The sequence below is a fragment of the Alosa sapidissima genome, chromosome 12, assembly GCF_018492685.1.
Source record: "Alosa sapidissima isolate fAloSap1 chromosome 12, fAloSap1.pri, whole genome shotgun sequence".
In the NCBI taxonomy this organism is placed as follows: Eukaryota; Metazoa; Chordata; class Actinopteri; order Clupeiformes; family Clupeidae; genus Alosa; species Alosa sapidissima.
In genome coordinates this window covers 5,535,123-5,554,473 of record NC_055968.1, presented here as the reverse complement: position 1 = coordinate 5,554,473, position 19,351 = coordinate 5,535,123, and the positions used below count along the sequence as shown (strand labels likewise).

General features: G+C 42.0%; 1 protein-coding gene and 1 long non-coding RNA gene across 3 annotated transcripts in view; one reads left to right on the top strand and one right to left on the bottom strand.

The window, feature by feature from the left end:
• Window positions 1-19,351, top strand: part of LOC121678180 (inactive N-acetylated-alpha-linked acidic dipeptidase-like protein 2) — a 215,878-nt gene that overhangs the window by 141,950 nt on the left and 54,577 nt on the right. For both annotated transcript variants that reach the window (XM_042057472.1, XM_042057471.1), the window contains 4 exons: window positions 1,819-1,962; window positions 8,918-9,010; window positions 10,484-10,689; window positions 11,910-12,038. In XM_042057472.1, the coding sequence (XP_041913406.1) occupies window positions 1,819-1,962; window positions 8,918-9,010; window positions 10,484-10,689; window positions 11,910-12,038 (572 nt within the window). The remainder of the gene's footprint in view (window positions 1-1,818; window positions 1,963-8,917; window positions 9,011-10,483; window positions 10,690-11,909; window positions 12,039-19,351) is intronic.
• On the bottom strand, window positions 484-14,980 carry LOC121678187. Its single transcript, XR_006021182.1, has 3 exons — window positions 14,970-14,980; window positions 7,623-7,626; window positions 484-693 (listed from the first exon to the last, which is right to left on the bottom strand). It is a non-coding gene; the product is annotated as an uncharacterized LOC121678187 (long non-coding RNA).

The following is a 19,351-nucleotide window of genomic DNA, read 5'->3' as shown; positions in this document are numbered from 1 at the left end:
TAGGGATACTGCGTCGCGGTGTTCGCATCATGCTAGTGGATCAGGGGCGTAAAACTCCCACAAATATCTCGGAACAACGTCGGCATTACTTAATCATATATGATTGACCAGTGTTCGTAACAGCTACCACTAACGCATGCATACGGATAGCCTACAACTTAGCTATTTGCAGCTCCCTAAATACAATGGCAAGCAGTTTTTTAAACGATCATTAAGAATAAAAAAAAGTAGCCTACCTATCTATCATTCAGGGAGGGAGACACACACACACACACCACACGCGTCCAACACTCAGCCAGGTGGTCGCTGAATAAAACTCCCACAAATACCACGTTGGCATTAGGCTACTTAATCATATGACCAGTGTTTGTAACAGCTACCGCATGAATATGGATAGCCTACAACTTAGCTATTTGCAGCTCCCTAAATACAATGGCAAGCAGTTTTATAAACGATCATTAAGAATTAAAAAAAGTAGCCTACCTATCTATCATTCGTGTTTTCCATTTGGACCCACAAACTTGCTTCCACCTTCAAAGTGTATGGCAATATTTCAGCTAAGTCAAACAGTTAAAAGATGCTTTGAAAGTTTAAAGTTTACTGTTGTCTTGAAGAGCAGGCTTTCAGCACTCTGATCTTGGGGGAGGGGCAGTCTGCACGTGAATTGCAGCGTCTCCAGCAACACAGAGCTGCCTGTGGACGCCTGTATGTAAATAATGCGGGAAAAACTATCGGCGAATGCAGCTGCTTATCGGCATTTGCCAATACACGTAAAAAACGCAAATATCGGCCTGATATATCGGCCGGCCGATATATCGGTCCATCCCTACTTCATGAGCCATTTCTTAATAATAAGTACCCTGGATAGATTGCAAATATAATCAGCACCAAAGTCCAAACCTGGCAGTGCTCAGGAGCTTGTGATTGTTGCTCATGTATGACTGTGCCCATCACACCAGAGGTACTCCGCTGGTGGAAAATTGAACCCCTAAATAAATTTGTTCCTGAAGCAGGATTAGGCTCACCCTTTTCCCACTTTTAATGAGGCTGGATCAATGGAGCATTTCACCCGTCTAAATCCCCATTGGTTCAGTGGAAACCATTACTTCCAACTTAAAATCCGCCAGCCTATTAGCAGGGAGCCGGTGAGCTGCAATCAGGAAGCAGAGGAGCCTTGATATGAGTGGAGACATCCCTGACTGCATGAGCTGGCCCTCTCACCACCACACTCTTTCTTACTGATTGTTGTGCTTTCTCTCTCTCTCTCCTTCTCTATCTATCTATCTCTTTCTCCCTCCATCCCGCTCGCCCACCTTCTCTCTGTTCACTCTCATTTTCCTCTCACTTTTTTCGTTCTCTCTCCTTCTCGCTTTCCCCTCTCAGACGTTCTCATTCTTTTTACTGATTTCCTGTGGATTGTAGGCACACCGCTCACCTTGTGCACTCATTTAATTTTTAAAATGTATGTGCTCTGTGAATGTGATTGCTCAGACACGCACACAGACACACACACACACACACACACACACAAACAAGGACAAAAACAATGACACACACTTAAGCTAACACAACAGAGTGGCACTTCTACCCTAGCGTTTGGACGACAGGAAAAATGAAATGATTGCTAATTGTTGTATTTCATTGTTGATTTTGTTGGTCCATTTGTTCACTGAAGTGCTCCTGAATTGAGAAGCCGAGTTGGAAAACAAAAAAGATCTCAACAAGGCAATACCATTAACCTGTGCTGTGCTGTGCTATCTTGGCTTCCTTGTTGTATTGCAATTGACGGATATTATATTTTGGTGTGTGTTCCAACAGAGGGAAGCTACCGTGTGCAGAGGCCCTACCTAACATCACTGCTGGTTCAGTCCATCTCTGCAGGTCTGGCCAAAGAGATTATGTCTGCACCCACTATGGGTGAGGGACATCCCTGTACCCCGCTGGCTATGCAGTCTGCCTCAGGTAAATGTATTCTTCTCTGCAGGATACAACATTTGGGTGCTGCGGAAGTCGCCACACATACTGTAACACACACACACACACACACACACACTTCCACACATCTCTACACCCCATCACATGACCGTAACCTCAAGGTTGGTGTCGGTGTCCAGCACCTCTTTTGATGGCCAGGAGCTCTGAAGTCCTGCTGTGTTCAAACAGGGCTGACACCTCCTCCACACCTCTCTCTGCCAGAACAGCCCTCAGCTAGCTGGGGCCCAAACTGGGAAACACCGCTTCCTCTCTGTCCAAAAGATAGAGAGATAGAGAGATAGAGAGAGAGAGAGAGAGAGAGAGAGAGCTCTGGGTCGCTGCCTCTCTGCGTTTGTATGTCTGTGATGCAGAATGGCGCTTTTTAATATGCTATCAAAACACCAACTGCTAGCCCATTGCAGCGTGGCACTGATGTCTCCCCGCTGTGAGAACCACAGACGGCAGGCCCTCTACTTCGAATGAATGGGGGCGTGCGGTGGGTAAATGAGGGCGGCGCATGATTACCTTGATTTACGTAGGTGTCGTGGGGAGAGTAGTGCGAGGCTAAAAGTAGGTTATTATATCAACTGTGGATTGCAGTGGGCACTCCACATCATCTCTGGGCCACTCTCATCATGGCCGTATATGTCCGAGTCCATTACATGTGTCAGTCAGCGCAGCTCGTGGGGATCCTCTGGAGACTTAATTGAATCCATGAGTGGATGGTCGGTCAGGCGCGCACTAGCGCTGCTCCCTGTGGTGATGGCTGTGAGGGGTCAGATTTAACAAGTAACGTGGTCACTGCCCCTGCTGAAAAAAAAGAGATGTGTGTCATCAGCTCCATAAAAGTGACAAATTCAAGAGGTGCTCATTGGTACATAATTAGATTTAAATAGCAATGCTTGCGTAAGAGGCCATCGTTCAAGTGGAATGATGTTTTTAATTTAATGATAAAAAACTGTAATGTGCAGTGGTGTTCTGTATGTGTAATCTCTGTTATTGCCTGCTATTGCAGTGACCTACATTGTATAATGCCCTTGTTGCAAATTTTGCAAACTGGCAGGCAATTTATCACCAGAGTGACACCCCTCGACTGTCCAATAGTTTGACACTAATTATTTTGTAAATGTTTGTGGGATCTGTTTTTTCTTAATGTACTCCCATAAGGAGTCTTGCTTATTAACATTCTGAATTAAGGTCTGTCTTGGCCTACTTGCCTACCATAAAGGACATGAAGCTAAATCATGATTGTATAAAAACCACTTGCATCGAGGTTGAGTTGAAGATTAAAAACATAGGAAACCACAATTTTACATCCATCAAAGAGAGTATGTGCCCATCCTAGAAGTTTCAACAGGTAAAGGGTAAACAGTGACAGCAAAATAAAAATCACACAATAGAATAAAACCACGTCAACATATATGGACCAATGGCTTTATGTTGGAATTCCACTTTTGCATCCTGTGCCACAACGCATTAAAGTGTGCACGGCTAGTCTGACATACACAGCAGCAGGACTTCACACATGCTCTCAAATTTAAATTTAGAGCACAATGCGTCCAACATCAGCCATGAATTCTTTGTTGGATATGTTGCATTATGTAAATCGATTGCTAGATCATAATAGCTTTGATTGTAATTGTTTTTCTTCTGTGAATGAAAGCATTGTGGTTTCTTTTGTATTTGACCGTTGGGATACCTCTTGTATACAAACAGTGTTGATGAGGGATAATTTTGGATGAGGCTTGTAAGATTTCATGATGTTGTCTTAAAGGACAGGTGTTTGTTTGAGGATGATTTGTGTGCTGCAACCACTGAGAGCCACACTTTGCAGCTCGACACGGCCCTCTTCTGGTGTTGTGCTTATGCGGGCATCTGTTTCAGGCTTTTTAATGGGGGTATTAAGCTCTAATTCCTGCTATTGACTGAAAATCCCCTCTTATCTGTGCATCGTCACCCAGGAGACCAGCAAGATTGCTGCAGTGCCGTTGTCTCGCCTTGATAGACAGTGCAGGATTTGGGCTCAAGCGACAAAGTGAGGGAAAATGGGCTTTGAGTCAAATCCCTTTGCCAAAGTTCCCTAAAAGAAGTTAAAGACGGACGCTATCAGGGTGATTATGAGGCAAGCAGCTGCTGTTTGGCCATGCAGTACTACTACTATAATAGAACAATGCCAGTGTTTCAGAGGGAGCTTGTACATGGACTAGTACATAAACGGTGTCTGTTTGAATACATTTGTGCGTATTAGAGCGACAGAATGCTCTGTTTGCCTGTTGAAAATGTTAGTAATGTGTGTGTTAGTGTGTCTTTAGATGATGCCAGTAAATTGGATATTAGACAAAAGATTGGACATTTCACCAAGCAACTCACTAGTGGAGGCTCTTAGCATTGGTCATTCGATAGAATAATGTTTATTTTTATTTTAGTACATCGTATATTTTTGTTGTAAACTTGTCTCTGTGAGCCCTGGGGGATCTTTTGAGGTCAGCTCTGTCACCTTTCACTCTCTACCCCCGTCTCTCAGTCTGCTTGGATCAGCAAACATGTAATGCCCCATAACTCCTGAGCACTGACCAGAACTGTCTCCTGACCCTGATGCACAGCAATCAATGTGATCAAAATATCAGTAACCAGAACTGCATCGATTGCAGACCGCAGGGGATGAGGCCCAATTGTCCCTGTCTTCCCCAGGCCCTCTTAGCCCCCCACCCGTCCCCCCCATCCCCATCCCCACCCAGCCAAACCCATCCAACCGTGAGTTGCAATGTTCCATTAGCTCGATCAAATCTGGATGGCTAGTAATCTGTGCTCTATCGATTGTGGGTGAAGCACTGACCACTCCAGAGGTTTCAAATAATTTGTTTCTATCTGTTCTCGTGGTGGTTTTTTTCTTTTTCTTTTTTTATGCTTTTGCCTTTTTTTCTCGTCCACTTTGAATTAAGGCTCTCTGTAAAGCATCGCTATTCTCTAATTTCCAATTCCCACTGTTGAATTGAGCCGAGGTGCAGAGGCGGCCTACGTGTTGCCTGTGTGGAAATAGACACCGGTGAAATAGCCAGCCCGCACCACCCATCCACCCACCCACATTGCCGTGGCAGATAATGTATTGTTCACGCCTTTGTCAGGAGGAGCTCCATGGCCCACCATGTGTCGTATTAAATGATCTCTCATTCATTGCGCTGTGTATTTGTCCCACCCTGGCCATTTTCATCTAATCTTAGACCGTTAAAAAGAGAAAAAAAATAGAATTCAATACCGAAGAGAGCGGGAGGCCAGACGAATTCCGATTTTCTGTGAGGCGCTGGCTCTCTTCTGTACGGGCGCTCTGGGGTCCCCACGGGCCCCTGGCTGAATGCTTTAAGCATAATAAATTGTCCACGGAGTAACTGCGTAGGAGCAGAACACTATGTGAAATAACTTTATAGAAACACTCTGGCTTTAATTACAATGGTATTGATTGCTGTGCCCAGGTAGACCAGTCGGTATCAGTCTCATTCTCTGTGCTTTCCCCATTGCTTGATTAAGGTTGAGGTGAAAAAGCACAGATATTGCTTCTATCTTAAGCTTGATTTGTAGAAAATGCATTTAATTAATTGGCAGCTGTTCCTGATAGATGTATCAAAGGGTTTGCAACAAAACACAAGCGATTCTGTGCTGTTTACCTCTGCTGTGCACGGCAATTGACATGGTTGGCACTTTCAGATTGCTTTTGAATTGAGTGGATCAGCTTAACAGGAATATTTTTCCAGGTCCAAATTTTAAAATGAATGTAATGAAATGGGGATTGTCAGTATGGATTAAAAATGGTGACAGACCATATCTTGGCTTTGGTTGTGTGGTAATCTGTTTCACTTGTAATTCTGGTTTGAATTTAATACAGAAATCTAACACTATGAATGCAAGTATTACTTGTTTCTATTAAGTTAGTAAGCCTAGGAATGGATGTACCTATTTATTTGAAAATAAGGCTGCAAGTTATTTGGTCTATAAAACTGTCACTCGTGAAATACTCTTCAAGGACAATAGTTTAACATAGTCAACTGCTGGTTGTTTTAGCTATAAATTAAAACAAAGTCTTCTGTCAGTAAACAAATATTTGCCCTAGGCAATTAATCCTATTAAAGGAAATGTTCCACTTTTTTTCTTTCTTATTTGCAGCTGTGTAGTCTGTTGTGATTCCGTGTCTAAAAACAATGAACTTTGTTGACCTTAGAAAATGCTGCGCTGCCGGATTGTGCTGACAGTGGTTGAGTGAATTGAGAGCGTGAGAGCTCACATTATCCCAAACCAAGGGTGTCGACTTGCCATCCAAAACAGTAAAGAGTACGTAGCAGCCTGAGGTGTCTGAACTTTTCACATGCAAAAGAAAAATATGACAGCAGTGATATAATGTCTCACGTTAAACGGTATATCAGCAAACTGTACATGTGTATTGCTGCGTATCTGCTGTCTGTGCATGCTGTAGAGTGGATGAGTGTAAGTGTATTATCTGTAATATCACCTGAGCAGCGAAGCTTTTAAAAACCACTGCAGAGCTGTGTGTACATCCTTTGCTCTTTATCCAAAGTCATTTGTGCTTTTGTCAAAAGTGATAAATGAGATCCGGTGCCCTGCTAGACGGCCACTGCATTTTTATACAAAATGAAATTACTTGGAGGCAAAAAGGCTCTGTATCAATGAACCGTGGTTACAGGGTCCCCCCTATTTGTGTCCATGAAGCTTACATCTTTAGTGGCAACTTCATCTTTATTTCCCTGTGATATTTGCACCGCGGCAAGCTAATAAAAAAGTCAGTGTCTGCGTGCTACACCCCAAGGCCAGAACATCTGCCCGCTACCCGGCTTCTCTCTTAAAAAGGAATTTTCAATTCTGCTTTCGCCTTCAACCTGGAGAGAGCCTACATCCTCTTCACTGACGCTCTGTTTGAACTGGGGAATCACACCCTCCATGTGCAGTGTCGCAGGAGTGGGGGCTGGATGACTAGGGATGAGAGGGAGAGAGAGAGAGAGAGAGAGAGGGGGAATGTAGGGGAGTGGATGAAGATGGGGAAATTCCTATGGGATACGGGGTTTACTTTCATCCACTGTGGTATTGATGATGAATATTGATTTCAGTATGCATGATTAATATTCACGTTCGCTGTCTGACCACCAATAATTAGCAAGACTCAGAGAAAAGGAGAGAGAGACTGTGCATGTGTGCATTTGAGCGTGTGTATGTCTGTGTGTCTCTTTGTGTGTGTGTGTGTGTGTGTGTGTGTGTGTGTGTAGAAAGAGAGAGAGCAGGGAGCGAGGATTGATTGGCATGCATAGTGTCTGTGTTTGTATTCTCATCAAGTGCATCCAGTGTGTCTGTTCTTCCCCCCTGCCCCTCTTATCTGCAGGGAAAGTCACGGCTGTTTGGTCTTTTAATCTACCCCCTTCATTTCCATCAAGCCCTCCTCGACTCCTGCTCCTGTTATGGAGGTATTTTCAGCAGTTGCTCTTGTGTGTGCATTGCTGTTGTGGAGAAGGAGGTGGCTGTGATGAGCGAATCGAAGCTCACAGGCTGAGGAGATTGTCTTTTGTCATTCTTTTTCTGTCTCTCTTCTGTCTCCGTCTTCTCACTATCTGTTCCTCTGTTGTTGTTATTATTAAAAAAAAAAAAACTTGTCTTACAGTAAATATTTGGGAATACGTGGTCAATAGTACATGCCTTTTCATTAGATAGGTTATGCTACACAAATGTGTTCTGTTTCATAAGAGGAAAATTAAGACCATCCTAAAAATCTGAGGTCTTTCATTGTGGTTGAATTGATTTAAATGTCATTCCTTGCCAGTGCTTTCAATAAAGCACTGGTGTTCTCAAAGCTTGTCTCCTGTACGAGGCCTCTTGGTGGAACTCTTGCTTTTGAGGGAAGAAGTGGCATGAGTGTCGATTGGGAGCTCTTGAGGGGGACACAAGGTTTATATCGATCACTGTGTTGTGTGCAGACTGAGCAGTCATAGAGCCTGTGTGTTTACCTCTCAGGGCTGCTCTTGACCAGCGTGCTCTCTTAGAGAGAGGAAGAGGCATGGAGGCCCACCCAGCCAAAGCCACCGCTATGACGCTCTAGTCATGGGATGAATGGCATTACTGTTTTGCATCTCGTTACACAGACTACTAAATGCAAATTGCCAGTGCTGTTCTATGTCACTGAGAATAAGTCCCCATCTGGTGCTGCTGAGGCTAAGGGCTCATCTGTTACTTACATTAATTACATATAGTAATGATGGTATACTTTGTGTCTACTTACACTGAATTGACATTGAGGATGCTACTGTCGAACTAATTACTTGTTTGTTTTTGTATTGGGTCAAATAAATATGTGGTAAACCCATTCCCTGTTAGAGTTTGACTGTTTGGCTGATGCAAATGGCAATCTCAGTTGTATGTTTCAGCAGATAAAGTATCCTGTGCTTTTCAACACATGGTGTTCACAGGATGTGAAAGAAGACTGAAAAAAATCTTGATGCCATTTTGAAATGTTAATTTTTAGGCCACTAGCCTGCTATTTGTCTTCTTTCATCTTTCCCGCTCTGAATTTGCTGTTCATGTTCTGTAATGTCCAATAAGATGTTCTTCATAATGATGGTGTGTTGATTGATGTCACTCACACTTACTCTTGAGTAATTTTACTTATGATTGTTCATATCCTTGCATGGGAAGAAGCAATAAAAGATGAATGCTTGTTTTGTTTTGAATAGCCGTAGAACAAAAGTCACTTACAATGTTGTTGTTTTTATGCTCACTTCTCCAAACATGATTTATTTCATTCTCTGCAAAAGTACCAAGGACATATTTCCTAAGTACATTTTGATAGATTCTAATGTCTGCTGTCCTTTAAGAAAAATGAAAAGGTTTTGTTATGCATTGAGTGCTGCATTTAATCTCTGTTTCACACATTCAAACGTTTGTCTTGCAGACAAAAGAATAATCACATTAAATGTCACGACCCAAGCATCATACAGGACAATTCACAATGTCATTGGCTATCTGAAAGGAAGGATTAATCCAGGTAGGAGACTCTTGACACAATAATCTTACATGAATAAGCAGGGCAGAGAGGGGCTGGCTTAGTTAGTCAACATACTGACACAATAATCTTGGTCAGTATTTCACTATACAAAATAAAAAAGGTTAAAACATATAGTGTGTGACTGGCGCACAGGGGCGTCAATGGATTTTTGTATATTGGGTTATGATAACTTTGCCTGTATGAAAGGACGTTCTTCTAAACGTAATTCTGAAAAACAGTATGTGTATACTGCTGTTGCACAAAGATGTCTGATTAAATGGGTTGTAGTTTATTCATCCATGATTGACAGTTGAAAAAAGAGCCGGATCTGAGCTAAGACAGATTATCTCAATTACATGGTTTTAACTACCCATTTGACTGAGGAAAAATAAAACTGAAAGATCACTTTTCTTACAGGCTGTTGTTTAAAGATGTTTTCACATTCAGATGCACTCATTCATTGCTTACTTGGTAGGATTGCAAATCCCCCTCTTCCATTTCGCACTCTTCCAGGATTGAAAACATATTTACAACAATCTCATGAAATCCAAATTGCAGTCGCACTATGTCATATTATTTCTTTAATGTCCTTTACTGATTTAAATGTAACCACATTTTCTATACTTCTTATTGATTGTTACTCTGCTGTCTCATTTCTAGTTTATTTTCCATTTATTAATGTTTTGAAGTACATGAACCCAGTGAAATATCAAGACGAGTGAATGTGCAGGTGTATGGATATGGTCTTAGTGTATGTGATAGAATAAATAGACAGATGGAATGGTTAGCTAGAGCTTGTTTTGTAATGGAAATCCAATACAAGTAAAGTTTAGTTCAAATGCCCAAGTGGACCCAGACCTTCGCTAACGACAAACTGTCCTTTTAAAACAATGTTGGTGCACTACTGCGCAAACGCAGGGCAGTTAGCTGCTGCAAATGGGCTTTTAATTACCGGCTAGCTCTGGCCTCTTGTGGATGATTTAATCAATGTCCCTGATGCAGTGGTGGTCCTTAATCTTTCCTCCTTCTCCTCCTCCTCCTCCTCCACACCTCTTGCCAGAATGTCTACCTGTTTAAACACTCCTAAAATTACCCCACAGATTTACCGCCTGCTATTAGTCTGCCATAATTTGCTGCTAAACTTATTCTATGGACCACAAATCTTTTGAGGGAACTTTTCCCTCCTTGCTGCTTTACCAGATGTTAGATTTTAATGCTTGATGCCACATATTGGACATGTGATTCACACCTCATTTCTTATCCAGGTGGCTTTGGATAGGGAGGGGTTAGGTATTTTTCTTTTCATAAAATGACTGGTGAAGTCAGTGAGTTTTCAGGCCTCAAAAATACTCAATGATGTTATTTAAAGATCCCCTGGCCTGAATTGCTAAGAAATTACCAAGAAGGCCAGCTGACTGTGCATGCGCGCTTCTCTTGTGTGTTTGTCATCGTTCTTTTCTTCCTACATCACAGATCGATATGTTCTGGTGGGCAGTCGTCATGGCAGCTGGCATGAGGGTTCTTCAGAGGACTGGAGTAGTGGTGCTGCCATCATGACTCAGCTCATTTCCTCTATGATGTCTCAGGCCCATCTGGGCTGGCAGCCAGACCGTACCATCATTTTCACCTCCTGGGGGGGGTCAGCACTTGGTAGCATTGGATCATTTGAGTGGGGGGAGGTAAAGTCAGAAAAGTCCAAATACCCCCTCTGGTCTGAGTTTGTGCCTCTTGACTGAGTGGCCTTTGCATAATGTCTTGGTGGAATTGCTCATTTAGAATATCTAGATGCATTTGCAAGCACCAAAGGAAAACAGCAGTGTTGTATGTGTTGGTGGGCCAATGAGTTTAATGAGAGGTCACAAGTGTTTATCCACCTGCTTTGTTTACATTGTCAGACAAAAAAGACACTTGCTCGCTAATATAGCCAACAGTCCATAAGAAATTTGAACAGAGTAACAAGGTTGTAGCAGCACAGCTGTTACATGTACACTGAAGACAATAAGGCCTTGACTGGAGCTAAGAATGCTTTGTATATCAAATCTATCATAACCAGATTTACCCCATCCAGCAGGTCTCAGGTCAGCTCTTTGCCTCTGATGAAAATTTAGGCAAATTGGCAAAGTTTTGTAAAAGCACTCAGTATTACAATGTAACAACTATATGTAGGTACCCACAAATACATAATGCAAGTACAATGATAGTACCTGATAGTACATGTTGTTACACAGGTTGTACCACTGTACCTAATTAGGTAGGTACACTGTAACAGCGACACATTAAAATAAAGTGTTACCTGAAATTGTTTTGTGGCAGGCATTGATGGAAGTGCAATCAAAAGTATCATAATTAACCAGTCAAAAATAGTAATTTGGCTGGGGCATTTTCTCAAATAGTCTCAAAATACTGTGCACGGGCAAAACAAGGGGCAGCCGTAGCCTACTGGTTAGCACTTCGGACTTGTAACCGGAGGGTTGCCGGTTCGAACCCCGACCTGTAGGCACGGCTGAAGTGCCCTTGAGCAAGGCACCTAACCCCTCATTGCTCCCCGAGCGCCGCTGTTGTTGCAGGCAGCTCACTGCACCGGGATTAGTGTGTGCTTCACCTCACTGTGTGTTCACTGTGTGCTGAGTGTGTTTCACTAATTCACGGATTGGGAGTCCGTGCAGAGACCAAATTTCCCTCACGGGATCAAAAGAGTATATATACTATACTATACTTATACTATACAAATTATGAAAACTATGATGAAACAGACAAAGGTGAAGATGAAGACCACAGTGATGATAATAATGTTTTAATTGATGATGATGATAATGATGATGATGTTATTATTGGTGATAAGAATGATGATGATGATGATGATGATAAATCTTGCTCTCATCTTGATGCTGTGACACAGGAGAATCGGGTGGTGTTGGAGAGCAGTGCTGTTGCTTACATCAGTCTCTACAGTCCAGTCCGAGTCGGGAGGTCATCTTGTTCCACAGCCTCGCCCTCACTATTTCAACTGGCCTCCGACATCCACAAGGTACCTAACTCTTACATATATTTACATATATGTACATATATTTACGTCTTGTGCTTAATAGTTATGTGTTTTAAGTTGAAATGTTACAGAGGATACCAGACCATATATTGGGATATAAATCAATATGTAAGCATGCAAGTGTCCGTCAACCAACCTGCCAGACTAAGTTTAATGTGATCTCTAAAAATGGATATACCAGTCATATAAATTACCTCAAGAGCCTGATTTAGATTATCTCAATATCTGTTGGATTTTCATTTCTCCTCTCTGCTAGCTTTCAGAATTTGTGTAATTGTATGAGGTGACAACGAAGTGGTAAAGAGCTTAACCTATTAAAATGTTGTCAATGAGTCCCCTGGTCTTGGAGCTCCATCTGACAGGAGGATTTTGCACGTCGGAGTGAGTCATGTGGTTGGTGGTAATGACAGAACACCCCATTATTTTCACTGAAACAACATTTCTGTTCATTAGCCTAAATGCCAGTCCACCTGTGACATTTCAGAGTAATAAAGTAAGTCTTGACCCGTTCAGAGTGCACAGCTGGAGTAGCTCCATAGCAGGATTGCAGATGGAGAAATAGCGTTGCCCACACACACATACGGCCGGTCCCATTTCCTATGACCTTCAGCAGGGTCTTAGCGTGTTAACTTATTGAATCTACAAAGTCTTAGCAACCTTTTCACAGAACCATGTGATTCCCAGTGGTCTGCGGTCATGTGGAAGTTCTTATTTAGAATTGGCTTCATGAATAACAGATAACATACTCAATGAAGAATATGAGAACTGAGCTGGTAATAAATGGTAGTTTCCGAATCTTTGGAAAGTCACAACATGGCAGAGAGTCAACAATTCCAAGCAGTGTAACTAGCACATTATTTGAAACCTCCACCATAAGGTGAACATGACCATCATAAAGAATGCCATGGCTGTTGCCATATAGTGTTAATGGCATTTCCTGACCTAACAGTTATGTTACCATTATAGATAATTGCAGTGACACCCTAGAGTGTCCAGAGCTTTGACAACTTTTTAACAGGTCATATAAACTGTTATAAAACAGACAGAAAGACTTATCTCAAGACACAGGAAGGAATATGTCCTCCAAATGTCTGTGTGGAGTGGGGGGAGAAAGAAAGAGAAAGTTGCTATATGAATGATTTAACATACTGCTGGACGTAGCATAATTATCTTTCATTGTCCCTTTCACTGAATCCTCCTGGCTTTTCAGAGCCGTTTGTCAAAGCACGATTGTCAATGCAGTCACGTTACTCTCAGACAAAAATGTTGGTTTGAAATGGTGAGCCAGCCTTTCATACTGTTCTTCATATGTTCACAGGCTCATATTAATATGCCACTGGTACTTTCTTTGTGGTAGGACTTTAATTTTAAGCATCCAATCACATTTTATCATTATAGCCTATTTTCCTGATTCCATAAATCAAATCTATTTCTTCCTGATGTCTGAAAAGTTTAGTATTTTTCAGTAGATCTGTGGTGTCTTATTTTCACTCTGTGGAGAGCCTAGTGCCATTCTATGCTCTCTATAATTCATCCCCATCATTTTGAGCTCATTTGCAAGCTTCTAATGACTACAGTAATGGTATCTGGCCTAACTGGCCTAACTCCCCCTCTTCTCCCAAGCTACAAGACATAAGATGCCCTTATTAGTATGATAATTGAATGAATTCCCATCCAATCAAAGATACAGGGCTCTGTTTGTGTCTGACTTTGGTAATTGCTTTAGAGTAATCAGGTGCTGCAATTTCAGGTGTATGTGAAGGGATTCTCTCTCTCTCTCTCTCTCTCTCTCTCTCTCTCTCTCTCTCTCTCTCTCTCTCTCTCTCTCTCTCTCTCTCTCCCCCATCTCTCCCTTTGTGTGTGTGCACACTGTAATGCATATTGATTGCCATTATCTTGCACCTGTGTCAATCACACTCAACCTGCCTAAACAAAAGGTGACAGCTTCAGTTTATTTACCCACCCTCAGTCTCAAATTATTGTGTTAATTTTTATTCTGTTGCAATAATTATTTTGTGTAGTGAGCTGCATCTATAAAGCAAACACACATTCCCACTTATGTCTACTGTGTCTATAAGAGCAGACAAGAGACAACAGAGACACATTTAGCTAAAAGTTGAACAAAAAAGCTTTTTTTTTAATTATTTTTTTTAAAGTGAACAAATCTATAATCAAATGTCACCCTGTTACTGAGCGGAGGATGTGATTCTTAATTGTGGTGCGGAGTGGGAAAAGAGCCCTCAGGGCTTCTCCTCTCCCCGCTGCGAGAGCGGCTGATGTCTCTTGATTGTACGTGTAGTTCCCGCAGACTAGCTGGACGGCTCCGATCTCACTATTTATCTTGGGCTGCACTCGGAGGCAGCAGGTAGGCTAAACTGTCTCTAAATTTTGAGACATTTTTAAAGATACAATAAATCACGCCAGTGCAATGCGGGTAATATTTTCCACTTATCTTAGTTTGCAGCTGTCTTCAAAGTAGAGATGCCACTGTGTTGATGTGTTTCGAATGGGTGCTTTGGAACCAATTATAATAAAACAGACCCTTCTTTGGGGATTACAGGGCCTAGCATACAAAATAAATTGAGAGACTTTTCATCGTTTAATTGGGTATTGTTGCACCCGTGTGTGTGTACAAGTGAGTGTATGTGTGTTTCGGGTCTATTTTAAACCATGGATTTTGGAGGATTGGTCTTTTCCAGGATGAAAGGAGTACAGTGTCATCCTCATCCATCTAGATGGTTTTTTTTGTCTGCCCAAAAAGGCTCATCATACATTTCAAGCGTGTGTAACTCTCCTGAGTTTTGTTATACTGAGAAAGATGTTGTTTGTTGTTCGATTTACCCCATACGGCGCGTGTCCCAGATTAGCTTGGACTTGGCATGTTTCGTTTTGCTGCAATTCTCCGTAGAGCACATGTATGTGTGGATGAGGTCCCCCAAGACAAGGTGAAATGTGTCAGTAAGCCCCGAGCTGCCTCCATTTTTCAAGATCCTGAGTCTCGTTACAAATGTCCTGCACCTAATAGGTGTCCCTTGCTAGTTCTGTCCGATAAGGTGAACTAAAACCTGTTAAGCTTTGGTAATCCACTTTAACCCAACATCTATTACCACTAAGGAAGAGATTCTCCCTGTAAATTGATTTTAAATGCACAGTGATGATACTGTGCTGTCTGATGGAAAAAAAAAAAAAAAATCTGGGTCACATTGATAAACGCCCTGTTGTACACAGTAGCATTTAGTCCCTTTCGTCCATCCATTTGAACCCCATGCCCATCAAGTATGATTCATCAGGTCTTATTTCAGAGACATATTTGTAGTCACAAATGACTCCTCTGCCAGCGAATAGATCACAGTTTCATTAATAATTGCAATTACAATGGACAGCAGAATGTATTATTTATAATTCATAAATGTCCTCTGAAATATGCATACCGCTACATATATGGCTGTATGTATCTTTAATGACTAAATGGCATAGAGCGAGCACTACTCCCCAGAGGTGGAGGTGCACCAAACACTGGGGGTGGATATCACCATTAGGTCCACATATCCCTCTTCCTGGTCCATGCCCTGCATTAGAACCAGTGAAACTGACCTATATAAGAATTGACAGGCCGACTTGATTATATTCAGATGCCAAATCCATTTAGAGTGGAAAAAGTGGATCCTGTAATCCTCTCAGAAATGGTCAAGTCTGATTAAAAAATGCATACAAGATGGTACACAAGCAAATCTCTGGCTGTGCAGATTGGATTGAAAGTAGCTCACACACAGAAGAAACTTTTTTTTTTCACTCCACTAAGGTTGTTTTGAGCTCAACATAGACATTTCTACATGTCTACACCAGACTTTTCTCCATGGCCTGTTGACAACATAATCACATGTTTACAGCAAATATTGCTTACTGCACAGAGACCATCTCAAGAAAATCACGCCTTTCTTTTTATGTCCTCTTTCCCTTGGTAGTCAGCAATATTTCATAACCTCTTATGGTAGTTGTGGCATAGTCGTATATCTCATAATGTATGTTTTGTTAAGATACATCTATTCAGTACCATCATTTATTATATGTAATATTATATGTATTTCATTGGCATTTGTAGGTTATATCTTAGATTTGTATTTTATGTATTTGTCTTTCGCAATATAAACCTTTTTCTGTAATAACTTAGAGAGGAAACAGATTATAGTTATTTCCTCTTCCACATCCAAACAGTGGGAGCTGGTGGCTGGAACCTTTACCCAGTGGGCCTATTTGGAAACCGTTGAGCTCATGGAAAGCCCACCCTGACCTCAGAGATAAATGTGAGTGGGCTGCGAGCACGAAACTGTATTGTTCTAAAAAACTGTTGTTTTTTCTACAACGCGACAGCTTTCTGATATTAGTGGCACCAGCTACCTTATGCAAAGTACTATGGTAATTAAGGCTGGTCACCTGTTTTTTTTTTTTTTCTGCTCTGCTCTGCTACTGCCACCTGGAAACAGTGTGTGCAACCTTCAGGTGACACATCATGTTACCTGACCAGAATGCCTCAACAGTGTGGAGGCACATTGTTTGAAGCAGTGATTACTGTACCCTTGAATTAATGACTCACTTACCTTTGTGAATGAGGCTCCCAGGCTGTGTGCACATATGCGGTGGCAACCAAGACAGAAGATCTGTTGCCTCACAAATTACCTAGCAGGCTTGTGTGTGGGTTTGTTTGTGTGTTGTGTGTGTGTGTGTGTGTGTGTGTGTGTGTGTGTGTGTGTGTGTGTGTGTGTGTGTGTGTGCGTGCGTGAGTGTGCATGCATGGATGTGTGTGTGCGCTCACTCCTCCCCAGTCTCAAAGTAAACCCCCCTCTAGTCAGTGCTTCAGAAACAGGGAGTGCACACAACACAGTAAACACAGCAATCATCTGGTGCCCCACCTCCACTTCTCCCATTTTGAAGTGTCTTTGGGATTCCATCAAGCCAGTGTGTGTTTTTGCTCTTGACATGATAATTATGAATCATTCGTTTCTGTGTGCGTGTGTGTGTGTGTGTAGCAGTTTGAGTTAATACCAGCCTTGTCGTCTCACCCACCAGCCAACTGACACTCGACTGGTTGCTGAGATTTAAAGGCACTCCATCTCTCCAGCATCACGTTGACATTCATGCTGCCATCCTGCTGTGCTTTCAGTGCGCGCTTTGCTCCACAGGTGTTATTAAACTGTGAGAGCAACGCATTTCTTGAACAGATTCCTTTCCAGAGGAAAAATAAACTATTTTATATTGAGACGAAAATGGCTTCCAGCAGGGAAGTGTGTTGCTTCTTTGAAAAGAACAAACCACAGGTGCACATAGAGAGCAACATTTTGGCTTAATTGTTTGCTTATTAACTAAAATTGTCATACTCTGTGCAGTTTGTGTTAATTCTCCAGGATATTAGCTATTTTTGTAGACTGGATGAACTCGGATGAACCACTTCGCAAATTTGAAATTTCTCTCAGGTCAGTCTGGAAAGCTTTCCCATCAATGCAACCACTGGCTTTGCTGATGGTGACAGGGTTAAAGAGATACAGATGTGTATTTTTTTGGGAATTGAGTTAAAAACTGAATTTAAAACCTTTGTAAACAAGAAATATGCTTTTACTGCACTTCTGAAACAATTTGAAACATGAGTTTAATGCTTAAATTTAGGTTTAATTTCACTGCTGGTTACACCCCTCTAAGTCGTAAAACGGAAACTTTTTGGAAACTGGCATCAATGGGATCCTTTCCAGACAGACCTGCAGAGCAAATTCAAATTTGATAACAGGTTTGTCTGGGGTCGCCCAGGAAGATTTTGTTGTTGAAATATTGTGAAATAAGATGTACACAAAAACAAAATAAACAAAATACAAAAGATGTTAGACAGACAGTGGTAGCTTAGTAGAGGAATATACCATTAAGGGTTTATACGAGTTCCCACACATTGTCAGGAGAGATATATCACATGAATTATAGGTAAATGTTTCCCACTCAGTCCCCATTGTTATCAGCCCTGCCTTTCCTCATTGTCAGATGTCTGCAATGGCTGATGCGTAACATCACAACAGTAGGGAGAACAATCTAAAAACCCCTCACCTTAGGGAGATACAGCAATGATACTTTGCGGAGAGGTCTGCACCCTTTCACACTAGTGAGTAGTATCCACATATGGCAGTCCATATCTCTGCACCAATCTGTTCTATCCTCAGCGACATTCATTTACTGGCCTTGTCAGTTATCAGTTATAGTGTACAACTAATTTAGCAATATTCTAAGGCCATGACCTCAAAAATTTCAACTACCTGCCGAGAATATGAAACCTATTCCTGTCGTGTGCTCCATTAACGTTGTCTTTGAATGAGATCATAAAGTCAGTGGCATAAAGTGTTCATTGATTCTCTGATTACACCACAACACTGCCACTGTCCTAATTCATTATTTTCAAAGTATAGTGGGTCAGTAGCCTGCCTGCCGATATCTACTATCTTTTTCATCCGTTGATATGGCATTATTGTATTATTATCCTGTTAATGTGAGTAGTTTCACATTGACAAAGCAGTGTTTGCTTTTAGTAATTAAACTGTGAGGGCTAAGCTACAGTGGAGTACACACACACACACACACGAGGCTACGATTTACGGCTTCCCTATGCGGTCCTGAATCCGTGCAGTGATGGCCTAGGTGGGGCCTCCTCTGCATCCTGCCGCTTTTGGAGTGGGAGGAGGTGGGGAGCAGGTACTCAAGTATCTCTAAGTGTATCGGCGGCACTGCGCGGCAGCCATGCATGTTTTATCGCCTCTGTCGGCTATCAATTTGTCCACAATCAATAAACCTTCACCGTCCGACGGGCTCCCGGATGACGAATTAGATGCTCACCTCCCACGGCTTCTTCATTTACACGCTGAGCTTGTTTACAGTGTGCATGTGTGTGTGAGCGCACCGTAATCTCACTCCGTCGTTCCCCTCCTACCCCTAGTATTGCTCTGTGCACCTGGCCACTCTGTGATGCTCTTCGGAACACATTCACAGGGAAGGACACTAACATCACAGCCACTAGTGCACTATTGTCTTTTCACACATTGCAATTGAATGGAAGTCTGTGTGTGTCTGTGTGTGTTTGTGCACACTACTACCTTCAGGGTTCGCCTTCAGGTCATTTTGTCACCCAGATGACAGTTAATTGAAGCTAGCTGTTATTTTAATTGGCTTGCTTTCCTTTCTCTTCTCAAGCAGTATATGCACCACAAGTATCTTTAGTCTCCTGGAAATGAAGACTCTTATATCACTTGTGCGTAGCCTATTAG